At 38.9% G+C, this 24446-nt stretch overlaps 2 protein-coding genes across 15 annotated transcripts in view; one reads left to right on the top strand and one right to left on the bottom strand.

Annotated features, from left to right (window-relative positions):
• Window positions 1–490: 490 nt before the first annotated feature.
• Window positions 491–24284, bottom strand: Mthfs (methenyltetrahydrofolate synthetase). Of its 3 annotated transcripts, none has more exons than XM_028169416.2 (5): window positions 24136–24284; window positions 5113–5246; window positions 3553–3805; window positions 2052–2179; window positions 491–797 (listed from the first exon to the last, which is right to left on the bottom strand). In XM_028169416.2, the coding sequence occupies exons 1-5, from the start codon at window positions 24218–24220 to the stop codon at window positions 705–707; spliced, it is 693 nt and encodes a 230-aa protein (XP_028025217.2). In that variant the 5' UTR covers window positions 24221–24284; the 3' UTR covers window positions 491–704. The 3 variants fall into 3 exon arrangements, with proteins under 3 accessions (XP_028025217.2, XP_028025218.2, XP_089591376.1); XM_028169417.2 differs by lacking the exon at window positions 24136–24284 and adding an exon at window positions 7236–7372; XM_089735250.1 differs by lacking the exon at window positions 24136–24284 and adding an exon at window positions 5328–5348.
• The window catches only part of Trpm (transient receptor potential cation channel, subfamily M), a 274349-nt gene continuing 273379 nt past the window's right edge, over window positions 23477–24446 (top strand). For 5 of the 12 annotated variants that reach the window (XM_089735234.1, XM_089735233.1, XM_089735237.1 and 2 more), the window contains exon 1: window positions 23482–23852. In XM_089735234.1, coding sequence (XP_089591360.1) covers window positions 23763–23852 — 90 coding nt within the window. In that variant the 5' untranslated portion in view covers window positions 23482–23762. Of the gene's footprint in view, window positions 23853–24446 lie in introns of all 12 variants that reach the window. The other 7 variants (XM_089735238.1, XM_089735229.1, XM_089735226.1 and 4 more) reach the window with 5 other exon arrangements.

The raw sequence follows: 24446 nt of genomic DNA, 5'->3' as shown, positions 1-24446 counted from the left end.
TTAAGAGTATACAATGCATGCCAGGTAGATCATGAAGTTTAAAGGGCAACAATGGAATTGCTGCGGTAAAGAAGTGTGGAAGTAGTTAGATTCCTCTTCCACATATCGTCATTAAGTCTACTTCCAAGTATGTGTATATTATAAGTGTATAATATGTTTTTACTAGCCGGGGTCATTGTGAATTTAGTATTGACTTATTGACATGTTTATATTAAGTCATGTCGATTTGTAGAACTAGTAACGCCATCTATTGAGTATTAGCATAAAAATATTAAAACTTTAAAATATTACATTAAATGTAGATGTCATGGTATTTTTTTTATGAACCGAGTGTAAAGAAATTATAGTTTTTATTTATTTATGCATGCAATAAACTTCGGACAAGAAATGCTATCAAAAATACTTAAGTATAGGATGGCGCCATTATATTATTATGTCAAGAGTATATAGAGTTATATAGGAAAATAACAGTGTTTAAATAAGACGAATGTTTGTGAATTAAGAGGTTTTTATTTCAATTCAGCTGATACCGATGCAAGATGTTGATAGTATAACGGGGAAACGTGACACATTTTTCTAAAAAAATATACGAAAAAACACAGCGAAATTAACATATTTTTTTTAAGATTATCGTACAAAGAATCCTTGGCATTCCGAACATTCTATGGGAGCGATTTCTTTAGATTTCTGTATAGCTACAGTATTTATTCAGCGAATATAACCTCGTCCACTTTCTGGTCTTGTTCGTTAGTCGGCACCTCGTCGACAACTTGGCAATTGAAAGCCACTGCAACAATCTAAATTGAAAGTAATTATATCATTAGAAAAACAGATTTACCTATGACTAATAGGTAGGGCGAGGTCGTTTTGTCTATTATATTAATAATCAGACTTTTCAACTAAAATCTACTTAACTACGTACCTAATTGGTACCCTAATTTAAGCCATAGACACAGCCCACTGAGTTTCCCGCCGGATCTTCTCAGTGCGTTTCCGATCCGGTGGTAGATTCTGTGAAGCACTGCTCTTGCTAGGGCCAGTGTTAACAACTCTCCGGTCTGAGCCCCGTGTCCTCACCTACAGGTCAAGACGAAGTTGAAATAGCCTCCCAAGGCTATCAGCATAGGTAACAATAAAAAAAAGGGAAGACATTGCTGTCGGTCTATTTGTTTGTTTATCAAACATCTCGTAGAAAGCTTCATATACCACCGACTTCATATACCAGCGACCCACTGAGAAGATCGGGCGAGAAACTCAGTGGGCTGTGTCTTACAGACAGATGAATTGATTATTGCTAATGAGTTTTCTTTGTGCACAGAGAGAGCTGACAGTCTTAAACGTTAAGATTAATAGAAAATGAAACCGTGAAGTTGGTTTCAATAATGCCTGCCACTAGTTAAGATCTAATGAACTAGCATAGATATTATTACATAACGAGAGACAAAGATATGCATAAAAATAATAGTTTAAAAAAACTAACAAAACACGCTTTTATAAAAAATCCAACTAAAAAATAGAAAATAAATTTTAATAAATTTAAATTAAAAAAAATTGTGTAAGAAAAAATTACTTTATTGTAAATAAAGCTTGGGGTGCATGGTATCAGTAGTTATAAATATTTTATGAACAGATATGAGTAAAAGGGTTATTTTGATAATATCCTGAAAGGCACCCCATTTTTAGTTGGATTTTCTATAAAAGCATATTTTGTTAGTTTATTTAAACTATTATTTATTTTTCATTTTTTATTTCAATTTCAATTTTTTCAATATAATTTTTCAATATTTTTTTTAAATATTGAATTGTCATCGGTCCTTAATAAGTATACCTAATTTCGAGTTAATCCGACGTTTTGAAGGGGGTCAAAATCATGTTCAAAGATTCCGTTACAAACTAACATACATACGTCTGAAGCTAATAAAAGCGTATTCAAAAATAAAACATTATACCTTTTTTTCTCATCTAAAATTGTGGAGCAGACCGCAACTGCTCATAAAAACTGTGAGACGCATTGAGAATGTGTCACTTGAGAAAGACAATTTCCAGTTTACCTTCGGAGCTGTTTCTGGATTGAGCCTCAAATTAGTGATGAACTTGTCGTAGTATCCACCTCCGTGTCCCAGCCTGTCTCCGGAACGAGAAAACGCCACCCCTGGAGCTATGATCAGATCTAATCCACCTGATTCCAGAAACGATATATTAAATACCACTTAGCGTATTGGGATGACTCATAGTGTACTTAAAGTCGTTTAACGCAAATAAGATGATAATAAATAAATAAATATTTACTAACAATCACGCCACGTTAACTGGTCCCGTGGTAAGTTCGTAAAGAGGTTGTGTTGCAGGTACCAGATAACGGAAATAAATGTAAGATTTTTATTATACACATACATATATTTAATATACATCCATAACCCTGGAAAAGACATTTTATATTTTTCATTCCAATATCTTCCCTTGGCGGGATTCGAACCCGCGACCCACTTGTGTAGTGACCATGTCACTTACCACTATACCAGACGGCCGTTAAATATATAATAAGAATATTGTTAAGATTATCGAACCTTCTGCATATGTAATTTAAGCAAATAAATAAAATTGGAATGTCTGTTTGTAATAATAAAATAACCACATTTTACTAAATGCGTAAGTATGTATACCACAGTACATAATTATACCAAAATATTTTAATTTTTTATTTTTATCTGTCTGTCTGTTTGCCGGCTAATCTCTGGAACGGCTGAACCGATTTTGAGGAGACTTTCACTGATAGGTAGCTAATGATATAAGGAGTATCTTAGGCTACTTTTTTTAGACTAGCTTCGCCCCACGGTCTCACCCACGGTACGACAATAACCGTGGGTAACATCACGGGACTCAGCTATCAATAATAAAATTTAATGTTTCCGAAGTGAAGCGAGGGCGGGTCTCTAGTTAACAATATGAGTAGAGATAAGGGTCATGTAAATTTTCTTTATATCTTTGTTATATAATGTATGCAAATTAACGAATAAAATGGCTGACAATTACCTACACGAAAAGTGAAATTTCACAGTATGTTAAAACGATGTCTTTGCGATTCGGAGCGTGCTTAACGAATATAAATTATTCAGAAGGATCCTAGTTCTAGTTCAAGCGAAACCAAATTACAGATGTCTGTGAATCAACATTGAGGTTAAATCTAAACAAGATATACACGACGCAAGACAAGACGCAATTTGGACTTGTTAAAGACACCGTAGTGATTGCGCATCCAAATGGCTTAAAATTAAGAAAATAATCCGACTTTTTACCTGTGGTAGGACGTCTTGTTAGTCCGCACGGGTAGCTACCACCATCCTGCCTATTTCTGCCGTGAAGCAGTAATGAGTTTCGGTTTGAAGGGCGGGGCAGCCGCTGTAACTATACTGAGACCTTAGAACTTTTATCTCAAGGTAGGTGGCGGCATTTACGTTGTATATGTCTATGGGCTCCGGTAACCCCTTAACACCAGATAGGCCGTGAGCTCGTCCACCCACCTAAGCAATAAAAATTAATAAATAAAAAGACCTGTTTCTAGAGCATCATCCCTGGATTGGTCTTTCCCATGCTGGGATATCCCGTGTTTAGTTTTTGGCATGGTCTGCTCATCACCGGTCTCCAAGTGTAACATCCTCATGCGTCCTCCGGCGTACTGTGGCACGAAGGCCGCAGCCCCTCTGGCTTGGATGTGTTTGATTAGAGGAGCAGTGTCTATCTCATTTTCAGTGCTCATGTAGAGAGCAATACGACTTGATGATTTGTACCATGAGTGGTTGATGACCTGAAACAGTGGGTTCATGTGGTTCTTAAAAGACTTGTGGCCTGAATCTGATTGTTTTTTTTTCTACCTAAGCTGATAGCCTTGAGAGGCTATTTTAGCGTAACCTTAGCTAGCAGCTGAGCTCACGGGGCTCGAACCGGAGTGATGCTAACACTGGCCCTAGCAAGAGCAGTGATTCGCAGAATCTACTACCGGATCGGAAACGCGACCCAGTGAGAAGATCCGGCGAGAAACTCAGTGGGCTAAATCTGGTAAGTATTTTTTTTCTTTTATATCGTTCGTGTAGGCCAGTGATTATCAAACTTATTTCTTTTAACGCTCCCGTTTGAAAATCAATTATTTTTCAGCGCCCCCATAAAACTTAAATACGAAGAAGACGATCATACGGCCCACCTGATGCTGAGTGGTTACAGTTGCTCATAGACTTCAGCAGTGTCAGGGGCAGAGCTAAGCCGCTGCAAGCCGTATCATCAAAGCATTTCGATCAAAATTCCGTAAGTATTATTCTGTTTTATTCCCATACGAGTTATGGGTTATTTCAAAGTTTGACGAGACGATATATGAACTATTAATCCTTCTCACGAAACTGTGATCTACCCGGTGAGATAAGATCCTCCCCGTGGCGGCTGCTTATGAATAATGCTCATAATGAGCATTTCCGAGCGTGCACATTTGAGAGAGGCAACAATTTGAATAATTTACATTTTTATTGAAATAACTGATGACATTATACTCGACAAGAACATTTGCCAGTCCTCAAATGTAGCATATAAAAACCTGTATCAGTTAAGTAGAACCTGTTCCAGGTCCTACCTGTCCTGTTCCTACCTGAATCAGGTATGCTTATACTAAAAGCACTGAAAACTGCATAAAATAGAGACACGTGGAGACGAATTGTGCAGCAAGTGATCAGGTAACAGTCTTGGTACTTGACACGACTTTCAGTAATGAGGATATCAGAGAACGAGGATGAGGTTGATGTTTTTAAGAAGCCCTCAGCTATAACCAGCTATAATTGGCTGAGCATTGGCGACGGTTATACGACGGTTGACACTTCCGGCAGGCCTCAAAGGGAATTTTTACTGGTGGTAGGACGTCTTGTCGTAAAGCAGTAATGCGTTTCGGTTTGAAGGGCGGGGCAGCCGTTGTACTGTAAAAACTGAGACTTAGAACTCATGTCTCAAGGTGGGTAGCGGCATTTACATTGTAGATGTCTATGGGCTCCGGTAAATCACGTGGGCCGTGAGCTCGTCAACCCATCGAATTAATAAATAAAAAATAACATAATGATGTCGCTTGCGTTTTACCTTTTCATAAACAATTTGCGATTGCCTTTTTTTCTCTTCATTCGTCAAGGCGGCGATTTTAGCGGCAATTTCGTTACGTAGCAAGGCTTTGGCTGGATTTGGTTTTATTGGACTCATTCTGCCTCCTAGTTGCACTGTAACAAAAACAGTACAGCTTAGAAGTTAATATATGAACCATTATTGGTGGTCACTGGAGATATTAATCAGAAGATCACCTTTTGTAAACATGAGGCTGAAATCTTAACTCCATTGGGGAGAGTCTCCGTCTTATCCTTCAAATCGGTGCTGCATCACTGCTATTCATTCGTTATTATTGTCGTATGTTATTTTCTTAAACAACGTAACGTCATAAGTTTAATATTCTTGAAATAATTTGTATAGAAGTCAGATGAATGTGTTTGATCATCGATTCGAATATGACCCCATCTTCTTTGACCTAGTACTTGTAACTAAACTAAAGTAAACAAATTCTCATTCTATTATCTAACTTTCGGTGTAATGATTTGAGTACTGAGCGCTTGCCTACGTTTGCCGCTAGGGGCGTTTTTTTTTTCCCTACCTCAGCTGATAGCCCTAGCGGCTATGTCAGCGTAACCCTAACTTTAGTAGGTGAGCTCACGGGGCTCAAACCTGACGATGTTGCTAACACGAACCCTAGCAAGAGCCGTGCTTCGCAGAATCTACCACCGGATCGGAAACGCGACCCACTGAGAAGATCCGGCGAGAAACTCAGTGGGCTGTGTCTGAGAGTTAATTTACTCGTCGAGCCCTTCGTCGCAAGCGACGGGTTCGACGAGAACGGTGACCGGTGCTTGAAGTACCTAAAAGCACCGCTAGTGGATCGGGAGGATCCGAGATGACGTGTTTTGGGCGACGTCGACTGCTTTCCATTCTGTCCGCAGGATCGGGTAGGGGCGCTGTTCCAACTCCATACAAATCTGAGTTAACTTTTACGCTATCGAGAACGTTAAAAACTCGCACTAAGGACACTGATGATACGCACTAAATAAAAGGTTATAGGTACATTTATTACAGTTAATCGTTAAATTAGGTATGTTAATATAAATTTCGGATTTTTTGGATTTCGCCATACACTTGACAGACTGTAAAATACCAAAGTGTCGTGACACGGTAGTTGAGAGCCGCTGACCTAACTCATGGGGTGTCAGCTAACCTTTAGTAAAACTAAAACTATACTCCTCCTCCTTTTCTAAATATGAATTCATTGAAAAAATTGCATGAATATGTAATTTATATGATAATTTTTCATCTTGTTAGGTAGGCTTAAATCGCGAGAAAAGTAGGTTTTTTACTGGTGGTAGGACCTCTTGCGAGCCCGCATGGATAGGTACCACCACCCCGCCTATTTCTGCCGTGAAGCAGTAATGCGTTTCGGTTTGAAGGGTGGGGCAGCCGTTGTAACTATACTGAGACCTTAGAACATATATCTCAAGGTAGGCGGCGCATTTACGTTGTAGATGTCTATGGGCTCCAGTAACCACTTAACACCAGGTGGGCTGTGAGCTCGTCCACCCATCTAAGCAATAAACAAAAAACAAAAAAAAGGTAATCTGACCACAATTCGAACTCAAACTACTAACCCACATCTACTGGTGGTAGGACCTGTTGTGAGTCCGCGCGGGTGGGTACCACCGCCCTGCCTATTTCTGCCGTGAAGCAGTAATGCGTTTCGGTTTGAAGGGTGGGGCAGCCGTTGTAACTATACTGAGACCTTACAACTTATATCTCAAGGTGGGTGGCGCATTTACGTTGTAGATGTCTATGGGCTCCAGTAACCACTTAACACCAGGTGGGCTGTGAGCTCGTCCACCAATCTAAGCAATAAAAAAAAAAAAATAAAAAAAAACATTCAGTACCTACATACTAGAACCACAAATAGCACCAAAATTAAAAATGTTTTGATAAAAAAAGAAATGGCTGATTTACCATTCATAGATTATAGATAGACACAATCATTATTATACATTCACTAAAATCGTTGATACTGTTAATTTAAAACAAGGAATAAAGTTGATTTTATAACACACTTTTGTTTAATCAAAACAAATTGAATAATTGTAAGTAAGTTAATATTTCCAATCATATCTACGTAAAACACGTACCAAGATAACACGAAGAAAGCCACTTTATGTCAACTCCAAACTGATACTGAACATTCACAAGTCAAAATCATGAGAATCGTTTTATTATCAAATCGTGTTGATACGGAACATGACCCCGACATAACCAAAACAAACATAATTTATTGTCTTTACATGTGCGTTTTGTGTTGCGAGCGCCATCTTTTAGTTTAAATAAGAACTATTTGAAAAAGGTTTCATGGATTGCTTGCGACTACTGCCGCCATCTTGTTTTGCTAAATGAGGTTTGTTATCAAGCATAGCTATGTTCATTGTTCATAGGTAATTTATTAAAGTTGTTTATTAATAAGTTGTTATTTTACGGAGCATGCGTGAAATTTCACTGCGGTATTTGTCCTTAAGACCATTTTGTGCAACATCTATCTTAAATAATTTTAGCTGTGAAACGTTCGAATTTGGGTTCTGAAGATTTCAGTTTTCTGTAAAAAAATGTCATTCTTTTTATAGTTTAGATAGGTCGACGAGCTCACAACCCACCTTTCGTTAAGTGGTTACAATCGGTGGTACAATAGGTGGCTCACAATCCCATCCGGTAGTAGATTCATTCGCGAAGCAGCTACTCTTGAGTTATTTGTTAGGTCTCCTTTGGAGTCGCTCGGGTAACTGTTATTGAATCCCACCCGTCCTGGCTGAGCCCTTGCTCGCCCTAGTAAAACTGGAAAGGCCTTCGGGTCACCAGTAATCTCTCAAACATAAAAAAACTGCTCACAAGATGCCCTACTGGTGGTACAACAGACTTTGGAAAAGAAAACCGTTCGCCTAATATATCTACTCTGACCATCTCTGTATATTTTGTAACACCTGCACTGTTTAATTTGTAACAGTTTGTCAAAAACACCATTACTCCAGCATAAAGAGTTCCATTGCCACTCTCTGGTCCATAAACTACGATTTCTTGTTTAACATAGCAGGCATACTCGGTCCGGGTCATATTATTTACCGTGATTTTTTCCTACCTATTCCCTGGTAGCCAAGGGAGTATTCCAGGTATACCGTGATAAAAAGTACATGAACACATACTTTCGCGTTTTAAACTAATCTTGTGCAAAATTTAATCCAAGTCAGTTCCGTTCTTCGAAAAACGTCGTAAACGCACCTTATTTCAGCACGAAATTATAATAAATAAATAAAACATGCTGAAGCAGTCGTTTTTTTTCGTGTTTCAATTTATTTTAGGCACGTGTTTTTATGATTCTAAACTCGTCGGTTTAATTTCAGTCCAATGAATAAATTATAAATCTACAAATGACTGGCGGCGGAATAGGGTTGTCGTATCACAAGATTATGTGGAGCGATTTTATGTTTTTATGGAGTATTTAAACCTGAGCCCATTGTCACTTATGTGCATGACGTCATCCACCGTGACACGTCGATCGATGTTTCAATTGGATTACCTGACGATCTTCAGACGGAACGCATGAATGCGGAACAGCAGAAATAGGCAGGGTGGTAGGAAGTTATCAGTAATTACCGTAGCTCTTTGATATCATAATGAGCCACATGAGACGAACCTCACGTTCCGCTCGGTATTAAGCTCGATTTGAAAGTGTTGCGGCAATTGTGTATAACAGTTGTCCTACCTTAAAAACCTTAAAACTTGCTACGCGCAAAGTCGTGCTTAGCCTATGTAGCGCCTATATACAATTACCCTAGCGCCCTCTAGTTGTCGGCGGAGCAATATGGCTTCCGAGAGGGCCGCTCAACGGTAGACGCGATCCTTCGCGTGCGGGCCCTCTCGGATGAGGCCGTTTCCGGGGGTGGGGTGGCTTTGGCGGTGTCACTCGATATCGCCAATGCGTTCAACACCCTGCCCTGGTCCGTGATAGGGGGGGCGCTGGAACGACACGGAGTGCCCCCCTACCTTCGCCGGCTGGTGGGTTCCTACTTGGAGGACAGATCGGTCACGTGTACCGGACATGGTGGGATCGTGCACCGGTTCCCGGTCGTGCGCGGTGTTCCACAGGGGTCGGTGCTCGGCCCTCTTTTGTGGAATATCGGGTATGACTGGGTGCTGAGGGGTGCCCTCCTCCCGGGCCTGAGCGTAATCTGTTACGCAGACGACACGTTGGTCGTGGCCCGGGGGGGGAGTTTTGCTGAGTCTGCCCGTCTTGCTACGGCTGGGGTGGCGCATGTCGTCGGCAAAATCAGGAGATTGGGCCTCGACGTGGCGCTCAGTAAATCCGAGGCCATGTGGTTCCACAGGCCCCGGAGAGTGCCACCTGTCGATGCCCATATCGTGGTTGGAGGCGTCCGTATCGGGGTCGGGGTGCAGTTGAAGTACCTCGGCCTCATTCTAGACAGTCGTTGGACCTTCCGTGCTCACTTTCAGAATCTGGTCCCTCGTTTGTTGGGGGTGGCCGGCGCGTTAAGCCGGCTCCTTCCCAATGTTGGGGGGCCTGACCAGGTGACGCGCCGTCTCTATACAGGGGTGGTGCGATCAATGGCCCTATACGGGGCGCCCGTGTGGGGCCAGTCCCTGGCCGTGGGGGTAGCGAAGCTGCTGCAACGGCCGCAACGCACCATCGCGGTCAGGGTCATCCGTGGTTATCGCACCATCTCCTTTGAGGCGGCGTGTGTACTGGCTGGGACGCCGCCTTGGGTCCTGGAGGCGGAGGCGCTCGCTGCTGACTATCAGTGGCGGGCTGACCTTCGTGTACGGGGCGTGGCGCGTCCCAGCCCCAGTGTGGTCAGAGCGCGGAGGGCCCAATCTCGGCGGTCCGTACTGGAGTCATGGTCTAGACGGCTGGCCGATCCTTCGGCTGGTCGTAGGACCGTCGAGGCGATTCGCCCGGTTCTTGTGAACTGGGTGAATCGTGACAGAGGACGCCTCACTTTCCGGCTCACGCAGGTGCTCACTGGGCATGGTTGCTTCGGTGAGTTCCTGCACCGGATCGGAGCCGAGCCGACGGCAGAGTGCCACCATTGTGGTTGCGACTTGGACACGGTGGAGCACACGCTCGTCGCCTGCCCCGCATGGGAGGGGTGGCGCCGTGTCCTCGTCGCAAAAATAGGAAACGACTTGTCGTTGCCGAGTGTTGTGGCATCGATGCTCGGTGACGACGAGTCGTGGAAGGCGATGCTCGACTTCTGCGAGTGCACCATCTCGCAGAAGGAGGCGGCGGGGCGCGTGAGAGACGCACAGGCCCGCCGCCGTCGAGCGGGGGCCAGGGAGGCGGATATCGCCCAAGCCCTGGCCCTCTAAGTGTTTCGGGTCCCCTCACATGTCGGCCTGGGGACCGGCGAAGGGGGCCTAAGAAGACGACGTGCAAGCTGCTCTGCACGCGTTTTATGCATGAGCATCCGGGTGATGGAAGGCCGGCTATCCTCAACCCACGCTGGTTCTGACCCAGCGGGGTATTCCGTAGGATAGACCATTCTAACCGGCGCCATCTAGGCGGGCTTCGGATAGCCTGCCGACCGAGAGGGCTGGTGGTCCTGGCGCCGACGACCGCCAGTCCGGCGTCCCGAGGGGGAGGGTGACGGGAGAGATGTGCTCCGCACTAAACGCTTCACTTTCTCCCCTTTGCCTTTTCATGAGTTTTGTCTCATGCGAGGTTTGGACGTTGGTTGTTGAGAGACAGGAGGTTTTAGTCGGTTCGACTCCGACATGCCCCGCCCTCCATCCCCAGTGAAGGGCGGAAGTCCGGCGATTTCCTCCTGACAAAAAAAAAAAAAAAAAAAAAAAAAAAAAAAAAAAAAAAAAAAAAAAAAAAAAAAAAAAAAAAAAAAAAAAAAAAAAAAAAAAAAAAAAAAAAAAAAAGCGCCCTCTAGTAAACGCGCGATCAAAATGGAATAGGTTTTTTTTATGAATGAGGAATTACTGATTGCCCAGATGACTTTCCAGTTTCAAAAGGACAGTTTTACTGGTGGTAGGACGTCTTCTAAGTCCGCAAGGGTAGGTACCAACCACCACCTTGCCTATTTCTGCCGTGAAGCAGTAATGCGTTTCGGTTTGAAGGGTGGAGCAGCTGTTGTAATAACTATACTGAGACCTTAGAACTTATATCTCAAGGTCGGTGGCGCATTTACGCTGTAGATGTCTATGGGCTCCAGTAACCAATTAACACTAGGTAGGCTGTGAGCTCGCCCATTCATCTAAGCAATAAAAAATAAAAAAGACTGAGCAAGCAAGGGCTCACCCAGGAGGGGAGGTAATATGTATAAACGTAACAGGCTCATTGAAAGTGCCGAGGATGGCACCCCCTAAAACCACTGCACCCACCCACCGCAATATGGATAAAGCCGTCTCTGGCTGCGCAACAGAAATAGCCTGGATGATGCGATTCATAATAGACCTTAGTAGCAGTAAATTCGAGTTTACAGTCGCACATTGCAAGACCACAGGTAGTGGCAAAATTTTTAAAATTAGAAATGGCGGTTTTCAATGACCGCTATCTTACACCATTTTTGTGGTAGGGATCGGAATTAAAGTTTTCAATTTAAAGCTACTCTCCTGGAAAAAACATTTAAAACTCCGTTATTTACTAAAACTTGAAACGACGCATCCCTAACTTACGGATCGGGATGCTCATGGAATACGTCAATAAAATTTCGCTTTCATAATCGGAAATGATCAAATTAATCAATTTGTATCGTTCGGGTTTGGTAGTGAAAATAGGCAATCTCTTTTTTGGCTTATCTGTGGTAATTATCTTTGCACTATTTTGGCGGGAATTTAGTCACATGTTTAAAAATTAACTATTTTTATTGAATACGTAATGTAGGTAATGTGTGTAATAAAAATATATTTTTCTGGTTCGCACCACACCATAGACTAGTTTTATATAAAAATTGTGTCACGAAAATTCCATTAAATAAATTCGAAATATCGATCTATAATTGTGTTTTAATTATACACGACTTATTTGTTTTTGTTGATGAGAACCAGTAGGTAAGTATTTAACAGTTTTGTTTTATTATTATAATGTAATGTAATCTTTTGTAATGTCAATGTTTTTTTTGCCCAAGTCATGCTTTTTGTAAAGACGTACAGTTTTTTTGATGCGCTATTTTTAGGTTACATTGTTATCTCTGGGTTAGGAAGAACCTTGAATGGCCAATCGGTGCTAAAGGTCAAGGACTGATGAGGCAGAAACTGGGGCGAAGGAGAGAAAACCAATGATCGAAAACTATTATCAAATAAATCAAATCTATATATTTATCTACAGCTTTTTAAATAGCTTTAATAATCTATACTAATATTATAAACAGGAAAGATTTGTTTGTTTGTTTGTATTGACTAGGCTCCGAAACTACTGAACCGATTTGAAAAATTATTTCACTGTTTAGAAACTACACTATTCCCGAGTGACATAGGCTATAATCATTTTTGAAAAAAATTAGGGATCCTTACTAAAACTCCAATAATGTAACCCAAGGGTAAAAAAAATACGTAAAATATTCTTTACATCGCGTGCCCTGCGAAAACTATTGATGATAGAATAAAATAATGTACTACGACTTTGTAGAACACATTAATATGGACAAAAAGTGTCGCGATAACATATGTCTAACTATTATAGTTATGACGAAATAAGTGTTCTTTTATTTAAAAAAATAAAACAACGTCAAAATATATCGTTGAAATTTTTGATAAAGACCCGAGCGGAGCCGGAGCGGGCCGCTAGTAATGAATATGTAATATGATTATTGATTGCTTTTTGTGTTGTTTATGTGTAGATAATATTTCGACGTTCGAGGATGCTTAAAGTTCTTTATATGATCGGGGTATAAGTTTTAATTCGATTGCAAATTTTATAAAAATATAGACAAGAAACCTAGATGTTAAAAACGGGTCAAAATGCCGTCAAATGACTTAACGTTGTGACATTTTGGCTAAAATTGATAGTGATAAGATTTTGAAGTTCCATGTAGTCATTTGACAGACTTATCAGTAGATAAAGGATTACAAGGTTAATTAGTTTTAGCGTAACTCCAAACTAAGAAGACACATTTAATGCAATTTTCAACTATATATGTCTAAACTTTTGGCTCTGTTTGGCAAAACAAGTTTGTTTTTTATTATATTAAGTTACGGGATGCAAGAATTTCATAAGATAAATTTAATGAAATTGGAATTATGAAGAGTAATATTGAGGACTTAGCTGGATTACTGCGGTAAAGGAGGTAGGTAAATTTTTATTTTTATTTTTCCAACGACAATCTCACGAAATATAACTCTCGGATCTGACCCACTCTGACTGGAATTTATAAAAATCGTTGGCCTGTTAACAGGCAATAGATAGCTGCTGTCATGATGAAAGCAATCATGTGTTTATAAAGGGCTAAATTGAATCAGAGAAATCTGTTACGTAATTGTAGAGGGGGAAGAGGTCGACTGAAGAAGACATGAATGGAGTGTGTGAATAACGATATTAGAGAGAGAGAAGTGAGTGTTGAGATGACGGCTGAAAGAAGAGAATGGAAGAGAAAAATTTGCTATGCCGACCCCACCTAGTAGGATAAGGTGGAGAAAAATAAGAAGAAGAATTGCCGATTCTTTTCAAAGTGGTAACCACGATTTCCCCAATATCATACAGGGAAGGACAGCGGGTACATTTTCGGAAGTCAAGTAAGGTAGTTTTACCGAATCTTTCATCAAACCCACCAAGAAGCTTGCATTGCATTTCTTACTGGTAGAACCTCTTGTGAGTCCGCGCGGGTAGGTACCACCACCCGCCTATTTCTGCCGTGAAGCAGTAATGCGTTACGGTTTGAAGGATAGGGCAGCCGTTGTAACTATACTGAGACCTTTTAAAAAAAAAAAAAAAAATATGGGCTCCAGTAACCACTTAACACCATGTGGGCTGTGAGATCGTCCATCCATATAAGCAATAAAAAAAAATTATAACAGTAACACACTCACAACGATGCGCATTTTAGCTTTTTCCAAAGTATTTTAATAATGATGCGCCTATCATTTTCTAATTTTCGAAACAACCAAAGATTGATTTGGAATCTATATACGTAAAAAGTATAAAAGTCGAGTTTGTATGTTTCCTATAGACTCTGAAATGGCTGCATCGATTTCGAAATTTTCAACAAATCTTCAGATTGACTCTCTTGAATCCAGTGAAGCATAGTTACGATCGAATCAAATTCAAATCAAAGATCGTCCAGCAAAGCGGGCCGGGTTTGGCTGGCACTGTAAGAAATTTATATTTATCACACTCATATCTTAATACAATGACTTTTCATTTCGCTTGACGAGTCAGTGGCCACGCAACTCTTCCGCATTTATCTTCTTCTACCTAACGTTTTGCTGGTCTAGTACCAGGATCTGCTTTCCTACTTAAGCTCCTCCAGTTTGACCGGTCTTTGGTCCCCTTTTGGGTGAGGTTATTCTCGTCAATTTCTCACATACTTATCAATTAAAAAAACTGCAATTTTTCTGGCACGCGATTCGTAATGCACATTAAAGTATAATCCTGTGTACGCAGCCTTATTATATCAACACCGTCATGAACGATGTTTAATCTTTCGATAACACGCCAAACGTGATGTCATTGAAATAAAAATAAATCCACGTAGTATATAAAAAAAAAAAAAACGGAATGTTACAGTTATGTTTACAGTGTAATACCAAAATCTCTCGGCGAATATTACCGATGTCTGGTTTAAAAATACACATACAAAATAGCATAGAATATTTTTATAACTTGTGCGTGACCTATTTAATGGCTTTCTTGGATATAAAATACGCTGATATATTCGGTCTATATACATATATAATGATATGGAATAAATACTTCAGAATGAATAAATACTAAGTTAATTTTTTATTTATTTCTTAGATGGGTGGACGAACTCATAGCCCATCTGGTGTTAAGTGGTTACTGGAGCCCATAGACATCTACTTCATTCATTACTGTTTCACGACAGAAATAGATACGGTGGTGGTACTTACCCGTCCGGATAACCAACAATAAGAGTAAGAGATGATGATGTGGGATCATCTCAAATATTTTTTTCAAAGGAATATATAACAGAATCAATAACAGATAGAATATGCTTATTGAAACTTCAATATTCATTACGAAATCTTAAACGTTTTTCAATGAGAAAATCAAGACACCAAAAGCAAAACGTGCTATGTCGAACAGCCTATATTAGCTTTATTGTCATAGCTTTAAAACCTATTATTATCCGATATCGAGAGAAAGAATTTTAATTGTCAATTTAAGAACGATAAAATCGCTTTAGACTACGTACTGTATAAATCAGGGGCGTTTTATGTAATTAGTTTTACTATTGGTCCCGCAGTAATCGAAATTCGACTATAATCAATTTAAATCATAAGTTTAAACATTATTATAGTTCTATTGTCAAACATTATTATACTTCCATAATATAATCATAGATTTCGCTAAAACTATACTATAGATAAATAAGATTGAAGATAAACTCTATTGTCAATTTGTCCACAAACTTTAAACAATAAACAAAGAGTATATATGTATGTGTTGTGTCAAATATATGGTAGTGTGTGTAATGTTTTTTTTATTGAATTAATGTATTTTGCATAATTTAAAAATAATTTTTAGCATTCTGCACTTCTTCTCGTGTGGGAAATTTCATACTCCTCCGTCCGCGCAATTTTCGTAAAAAGGGATACAAAGTTTTTGCTTCACGTATATGCAATACCTATATAGATTCTTGCACTTTTGAATCGATGTTACAAGGATCAGCCGTAGGTCAACCGGCTTAGATCTGTTTAAGCAGTTAATTGCAAATATAATTCTATTCTATTCTATTCTATCAGCCCATGGACGTCCACTGCTGAACATAGGCCTCCCCCAAGCCTTGCTACAAAGACCGGTCCTGCGCTGCCTGCATCCAGCGGATCACCGCGAACCTCGATAGGTCGTCGGCCCACCTTGTGGGAGGCCTACCCACGCTACGTCTTCCAGTACGCGGTCGCCACTCAAGAACCTTCTGGCCCCAACGGCCATCCGTTCCGCGAGCAATGTGTCCTGCCCACTGCCACTTCAGTGTCGCAATCCTTCGGGCTATGTCGGTTACCATGGTTTTCCTGCGAATCTCCTCATTTCTGATTTGATCTCGCAGGGAAACTCCGAGCATAGCCTTCTCCATTGCTTTTTGGGTGACCTTGAGCCTTCTCATAAGGCCCATTGTGAGCGACCATGTCTCAGTGCCATATGTCATCACTGGCAACACACACTGGTCAAAGACTTTCGTCTTGAGACACTGTGGTATTTGTGATGAGAAGATTTTGCGCAACTTTCCGAACGCTGCCCGTCCGAGCTGGATTCGACGGTTGACCTCTTTTTCGAAGTTGTAGTTACCTAGCTGGACAGTGTGTCCCAGGTAAATATACTCGTCAACAACTTCGAGCGTAGAGTCTCCGATCTTTACTGGAGTGGGCGCTACATGATAATTATCATCGAGTTAAAAGCTTTGCTACCTCTTCAACAGGTCTTATCTTCTATACAAATCAACACACAAACTTAACGTATTTGCATTAGCAGATTGCTCATTCTCATTCTTCGTTTAAATGTAAATTATTTAAAAGGGCTTTTATGTGTAACGCAATCGCATCTGTGTGAATGTTTATTAATTCTGTTAAAACTCAAGACGTAGCTACTATGGGACTTGTTAAAATCTTTGAAATTGAAAACTTGCAAACGAAATATTTACTTAATTATATTATTTATGTCAATTTTAATTGAATACTGTAATAGGGCTGTTAATAAATGCCATAGGCATTAGTTTACTACGTAGGATAGTTCGTTATATACAGAGATTGATGTTTAAGCAATTAAGTAAAAATAGCGTTAAAAGGTGATCAGTGAGGCAGCATGGTGAGCTCAGTTCAGTATCCGTATCTTCGTAAATCTGTTGTGAGTGACGAATTTTGGACGCTTGTGCCAACCAGAACACGCCGTGAAGACAAAATATTCTAAACTGCATTAGAATAGTAAAATCCTACCGAAACGCAATAATGCTTGGGGGAAAATTTTACCCAACCATACCTACCCATGGGTCTCTTACCAAGAATAATTACGCGAATCATATCAATTTCGCGACACATATATATACATATATACATACACGTTACGCCTTTACGATAAAAAATAATTTTGATCAAATTAACTTACTTAGAGGTTTTAAACCTAGGTAAAGTAGCTCAAAACGACAATTTTTATTCAGTTATTAGCTTGTTTTAGTGGTGCTTGAGGCTGTCGAAAGTGTCTTAAGTATGGAATCTACTCTTATGGTTATCTCATTAGTCCTAAAGAAGAAGCAGTCGGATGCTATCCATAAACTATCTACTCTCGTTTTCAATAACAGTTAACACTAGTGGTCGCTCAGTAGTCGAAATTTGACCATAATTATTAATTTAAATTATAAAAAAAAAAAAAAAAACATTATTATCTTTCAATTGTCAAATAGGCTACACTTTAGACGTATAATAGTAAACACAAACAATAATAACCTATTCTCAATTTGCTCACAGACTTTAACAATAAACAAAAGATTATACATATATGATGTGTGTGTCAATAAATTATAATTTAAAAAAAAAAAAATTTAAAAAAAAATGATAATTTGATGATAATTTAAAAAAAAATTAGCATTCTGTAATCCTTCTCTATATCCTCTATAAGTGTGGGAAACCTCAGGCTCCTTCGTCCGCGCAATTTCCGTAAAAAGGAGTACAAAGTTTTTGCTTCACGTATTGTAGATAATATACATATAACATTAGTTTTCCTTAGCAAGTAGCTTCTTGGATAATGGTCGTTAGAGTCGTGGCTCTATCCTTCCAGAAACTTCTCTCTCTTATATTGTTGCGTCATCATCTTCGGTCGTCGGTGATAGGTCAAACATAGCATAATCTTATGTAGTGTATATAAGTTAATGCTATATATGTATTACAATGAACCCAACCAACCTTACCCGTATGAAACATCATTATTTTTCCTCAACGCCACGGCGCCGGCTATTTAAACCCGTAAATTATTATGTTGACGTTATCTATACTAATATATAAATCTACAGTGGTTTTTACGGATGTTCCGTTATAACTACTGAACCATGCATCCGATTGTATCAATGTAGGAAATATATGTACTTAATGGATAGGCTAATATTTATATGAGTGTTGGACTCCCTAATAATAATGACAATAAATAATAACGTTAATTTTAAATGCCCAGCGAAGCGGGCGAGTACGGCTAGTTTTAATATAAAGTCTAATGTTTGTAGGTATAGTTACTTTTTGGTAATTAACTTGAATGTTGATACACATGAAAATTAGGAGATGTATTGTTTGTAACGGGTTAATGAACTGACAAGGTATATACAACTTATACATCGACGTCTTATCCTAATTTGGATTGTTGTGACTGTTGTTTTTTTTTTCTTACCTATACGCTTGTAGCCTAAGAGGTTATTTCAGCTACGCCCGGACGGGTAGGTGAGCTCATGGGCTCAACTTGAAAGATTTTTCTAACACTAGCCCTAGCAAGAGTAGAGCTTTGCAGAGTCTACCAGCGGAACGGAATCGCGACTCACTGAGAAGATCCGACAAATGACTGTTGTAAACTGTTGTTTTGTGATGTCTATTCTCTTAAATAAATTATTCACAAATTGGTAAAATTTTGCAACGGGGCGATTTAAAGATACCTCTAAAGAAAAGTTCAGATCAACTTCACTTCGCAGTGTACTTTAGGTAATATTTCATCCTGATAAGTTTAATAAGCATAAATGAAACAAAATATGTATAATAAAAGTTTACAACGAATTCCTATCTTAATACACTTTATTGCTTTTGCTTTTATTGCTATTTATTTATCATTAAAACGTCATCGGATGAAATGGTTTACACTCGGGCACACGGGCGCTAAATGGGCCAGAGACGCCTTTGTTTGTTCATTGTAAATACATATACATATGAGGACTTTATGATCACGATTGATTTCCACGGTGAAGGAATAACATCGTGTAATAAAAATGAAACCCGCAAAATTATAATTTGTGTAATGCTGATGGTAGGACCTCTTGTGAGTCCGCGCGGGTGGGTACCACCACCCTGCCTATTTCTGCCGTGAAGCAGTAATGCGTTTCGGTTTGAAGGGTGGGGCAGCCGTTGTAACTATACTTGAGACCTTGGAACTTATATCTCAAGGTGGGTGGCGCATTTACGTTGTGGGTGTCTATGGGCTCCAGTAACCACTTAACACCAGGTGGGCTGTGAGGTCGTCCACCCATTTAAGCAATAAAAAAAAATTGCACAAAACTTAGAAAACGAAAAGAAAAGAAAACAAAAACAAAAATCAATTATTTATACTTCGTAATAAAGTACTCAACATTACATTCTTAAAAATACTCGTTTGATCGCTTCAAGAGATGAACTGGGACTGTTTTAAAAAAAATACTATTTATGCTAAAATTCTTCCACATCAAGCTAATCCTGCTAGTCCATGAACACCATCCACTGAATCTCCCCCGAATCTTTTTAGTGGGTCGCTTTTCCGATCCGGTGGTAGATATCTAGACTCTAGCAAGAGCAAAGCACTGCTCTTGCTAGTCTTTGTTAGCTATTCTCTCAAATTGAGCCAGTGAGCTTACCTACCGGTCCGTGAGTATTTGGAATAGATCCAGTTACGGAAAGAGTTCGTATGTCAAACACGAATGTGAATTTGACAGGAGGCGAGTAGAGAATCTATATATTAATACGTGAAGCAAAAACTTTGTATCCCTTTTTACGAAAATTGCGAGGACGGAGGAGTATGAAATTTTCCACACTTATAGAGAATACAGAGAAGAAGTGCACAATGCTAATATTTTTTTTAAATAATGCATAAAAGATACATTAAATCAATAAAGAAAACATTACACACACTACATACTATGTATTTGACGCATACACACATGCATACTATTTATTGTCAAACTTTTGTTCTTGACGTCTGTTGTCAAATTGAGAACAGATTAAATATTGTTTGTCTTTGTTAATATTTTTTATAGTGTAGTCTTGGCGAAATTTGTGATTATAGAAGTATAAAATACAATCTTAATACAAACAAACTTACAATTCAATAAATTATAGTCGAATTTCGACTACTGCGGGACCTCTAGTTATATAGAAAATGAAATGTGTCTTTTGATTAGCTTGAACAAGAATTACAAGATCAAATATGATGAAACATCTGGCTTTCGCTTTAGAACAGTTATTAACAGACATCGGTATCAACTGCAATGTAGAACACAAAATAATGTCGTCTTGTTTATTTAGATTTCTAGGAGTTTTGCGTTTTTCAGTTCATATACAGGGTGTCCCAGAAAGAATCGATAATCCTGAAACACCTCATAGTAGAGCTATGGGGGACTCAAAGTAAAAAATAATTAAAATATTTCTTAGGTAGTACCCAAATTAAAAAAAAAAGAAAAAAACTAAATTTCATAATTAAAATTTAAGTTCAGATTAACTTTTACAAAAAATTACACTAGCTACTCATAAGATTTCTTGCATATTCCTTAGCATAATCCATGTAGAATATTATAAGACTAAAAAGCCTATGGATTTCATTTATTTGTAGCTGCTGTATATTCCAGAAACGCACAGCAGAGTGGAAAATATCATTAACATCATATTCTTTTAAATACGTAATTTGGGTGCTACCTGAGGAATATTTTTTTTATTTTTTATTTTGTGTCCCCAATAGCTCTACTATGAGGTGTTTCAGGATTACCCATTCTTTCTGGGACACCCTGTATACATACTAAAAAAAAAGAAGATAAAAACGGAATTGTGTGTTTTAAGCGTTTACGATTCTGACTAATTGGTTCCCAATAAAACGTATTGTTCACGTAAACGGCGCCATAATGTTCAATAAATGCGTGCATGCAGACAATTTACGACTCTGAGCTGTCGGAGTTCTCAAGTGAAAATACTCGTTGATGTATAGTTTTTGTTTTTGGATATAATCCCGCACGTAGCACAATCTTATTTTTGTTTGTTTATCTCGAGTGCGTGGCCTGGTTGGTCACGTATTTATTTATTTATTACACTTTATGTAAAGTTTACATTGGCGGACTTAATGCCTAAGGCATTCTCTACCGGTCAACCAAAGGTAGTGCAGAGAAAATAGTGGTAGGCGCAATGAAATTTATATTAAATTACAAATACGTATTACATACATACATATAATAGTTTATACAGTATTCAAAGGAATATATTAACAGATCGTATCATTTTGTTTTCATTTTAAACATAACATAACGATATTTTAGCACAGTGAGCCTCTCGCCGGATCTTCTCAGCGGGTCGCGATTCCGATTCGGTGGTAGATTCTGCGCGGCACTGCTCTTGCTAGAGCTAGTGTTAGCAAATTCTCTCAGATTACATACGTGCACCCGTCCGGGCGTATAGCTGGAATAGCCCCTTAGGCTACCGGAGAATAGGCAGGGGAAAAACGGTATTTTTAGGTTTAATTTGTCGTGTAGTTTTTTTTAAAGTATATACAGGATAGTTCCGGATTGGTAGCCTTTATGCGATGTAGTTAAATCGTTAATGCCAGAGTACTTATGCGTTGCGTTTAAACATCACGCCAATTTGACGGCTTGTGGCAAAATGGTGTGTTGACATTTGGGAGAGTCCTTAATGACAGGCTGGTACCTCAAGCATTATCGATAGCCATCAACAAGGGTGACCACTTATGACGAGATAATGAAATTGTTTCTGCGTATTCGTTGATACAAAAATGATCATGGCAAGTGACAGTACTTTAAATTTTTACTTGTACATTTGGAATGTTAGTGTGATATTTTTGTACGTTATTTCAGTGTGCTTCCTGACTTCATATCTTAAAATCATTTAACGCTAGAGGTCCCGCAGTAGTCGAAATTCGACTATAATTAATTGGAATTGTAAGTTTGTACACTATTATGATTATATTTTATACTTCTATAATCACAAATTTCGCAAAGGCTACACTATAAAAAAATATTAATAAAGACAAACAATATTTAATCTATTCTCAATTTGACCACAGACTTTAAGCAATAAGAAAAGTTTGACAATAGTCAAATAGTATGCATGCGTGTGTGTGTTTGTCAAAGACAGGGTAGTGTGTGTAATGTTTTTTTTATTGATTTAATGTATCTTTTATGCATTATTTAAAAAAAATATTAGCATTGTGCACTTCTTCTCGATATTCTCTATAAGTGTGGAAAATTTCATACACCTCAGTCCGCGCAATTTACGTAAAAAAAAGGGATACAAAGTTTTTGCTTCACGTATATAGATTATGGTGTCAATAAAAAATAGTTCGCGAACGTCACTTATATCTTGCATGACAATTCTGCGGTAGGTATATTAGCTAATCTGCGATATATTCTACATAATAATATGTGTATGTCGACAAAAACATGTATAATAAAACAAATGTTACTAATGTGGTTTGACCTCTATTCACGTATTTTGTGCTTGAGAAATACATAAAACGTGGAAAACGAATGCGATCTAATAAAAAAAAGTAAACAAAAAAAAAAACGCTTATCTACCTATTTAGGTAAAGTTTATTACCGCGAATTAAGGTCGCTCGCTGCCTTTTCGTGATAATTAATATTTTACACAAAAGCGTTTGCTTGTTACAGTTGTGTGAGTGAAACTGCTTTATTATTTAAAAGGACAATGTACCTAAGCGATTCTCAGTTTATAATAAAAATCAAACCCGCAAAATTATAATTTGTGTAATTAATGGTGGAAGGACCTCTTGTGAGTCCGCGCGGGTATGTACCACCACCCCGCCTATTTCTGCCGTGAAGCAGTAATGCGTTTCGGTTTGAAGGGTGGGGCAGCCGTTGTAACTATACTTGAGAACTTAGAACTTATATCTCAAGGTGGGTGACGCATTTACGTTGTAAATGTCTATGGGCTCCAGTAACCACTTAATACCAGGTGGGCTGTGAGCTCGTCCACCCATCAAAGCAATAAAAAAAAGTATACAACATCGCATACGCTCATAATAAGACTGCAGTATATGTAAAGAACTGGGCTCACCGTTAGGCACGTGTGATAAGTAGCAATTGAAACATTTCAATGCTAAATAATATTTAACTTTTATGTCGGGTTTCTGTATAGGTGTGGCTACAGCAAGGCTACAGAGTTAACCCGGCTCTTTGTTCAGCGGAGCGGCCACGGGGGGTCGGGCCGACTGCCAGCTGTCTTCACTACGGTTAGAAGCTCGCTCCGTTATTCACCGCAGTCGAGGCCCGCCTCTTGCCACGGAACAGCGTGGGGTTATCGCGTCTTCGCACAAAAACTTTCTTACGTCAAATCAATGGATATAACCTAACTCACCGCGAGTTTCGCAGACCAAGAACCGAAATGTGACCCGTTCATTGCTCAAGGCTCAGAAAAGTGTTAATCGATGAGCCCGTAAACCCGTGTTTAATAGTTTAGAAGTGTGCCAGTGATGTGAATTTTTTTTTGTGGTTGTGTATCGTGCGATTTAAGGAAATATGAGTATTCAAAAGTGTTTTCTGGATAACTCCAGTCGGATGATCAAAGCCATGTCGACGGCTAAGTCAAACAACACTGAGACAAAGACGGTAAGTTAAAACACAGCTTCCACGGTACTCAAATTTAAATGAATAGGCACGGTATTATAGGTTATGCTTTGTTTGTATAAAAACAAACAAAAAGGCATTTAGAACCACATCAGATTGTTTTTACATTAGAAATAAAAGAGAATCTAATTCACACGGTCAATCTGTTACTTTGACACCTACATTGCAAGTTTGCTCAACGTTTTTGATACTAATAACATTTGTTAACATTCCGTACCTGCGTGCTACAATCGATAGCGGACATAGTGAATATTATTATTATTACCTGCTTCATTTGAAAGGTTATTTCCAATTTGAAACACATCTTTTGCCAGCACTTTTAGTAAGACTCTTTGCCAAAGAAATGACATTGTCCATTCATTTAATAAAAAAAAAAATGACAGCGCAATGAAAACGTCAAGCGGCGCTAATTGTTTTTCGTTCGTAAACCGCGCTTATTACGTTGGATAAAACAACACGAAAACAATTAATTCTATTATGCTGTTTTGCAGAATTATATTTTTATAATTATTATACTAAATAGTTCGTCGACTTGTCAGTAAAATACCTATTCTTGTTTGCTTTATAATAGGTTTC

This window comes from Bombyx mandarina, chromosome 19 (assembly GCF_030267445.1).
Source record: "Bombyx mandarina strain Sakado chromosome 19, ASM3026744v2".
NCBI lineage: Eukaryota > Metazoa > Arthropoda > Insecta > Lepidoptera > Bombycidae > Bombyx > Bombyx mandarina.
The sequence above is the reverse complement of the archived record's forward strand: the minus strand, read 5'-3'. Positions and strand labels throughout refer to the sequence as shown.

Bases quoted from the DNA above. Each gene is read 5' to 3' on its own strand.
- Mthfs (XM_028169416.2), bottom strand. From the start codon at position 24,220: ATGTCATTTCTTTGGCAAAGAGTCTTACTAAAAGTGCTGGCAAAAGAT. The intron at 5,247-24,135 runs GTAATAATAATA...TTTTTGTTACAG, and splicing joins TAACCTTTCAAATGAAGCAG to TGCAACTAGGAGGCAGAATG. The intron at 2,180-3,552 runs GTCTTTTTATTT...TTCTGGAATCAG, and splicing joins GGATGATGCTCTAGAAACAG to GTGGATTAGATCTGATCATA.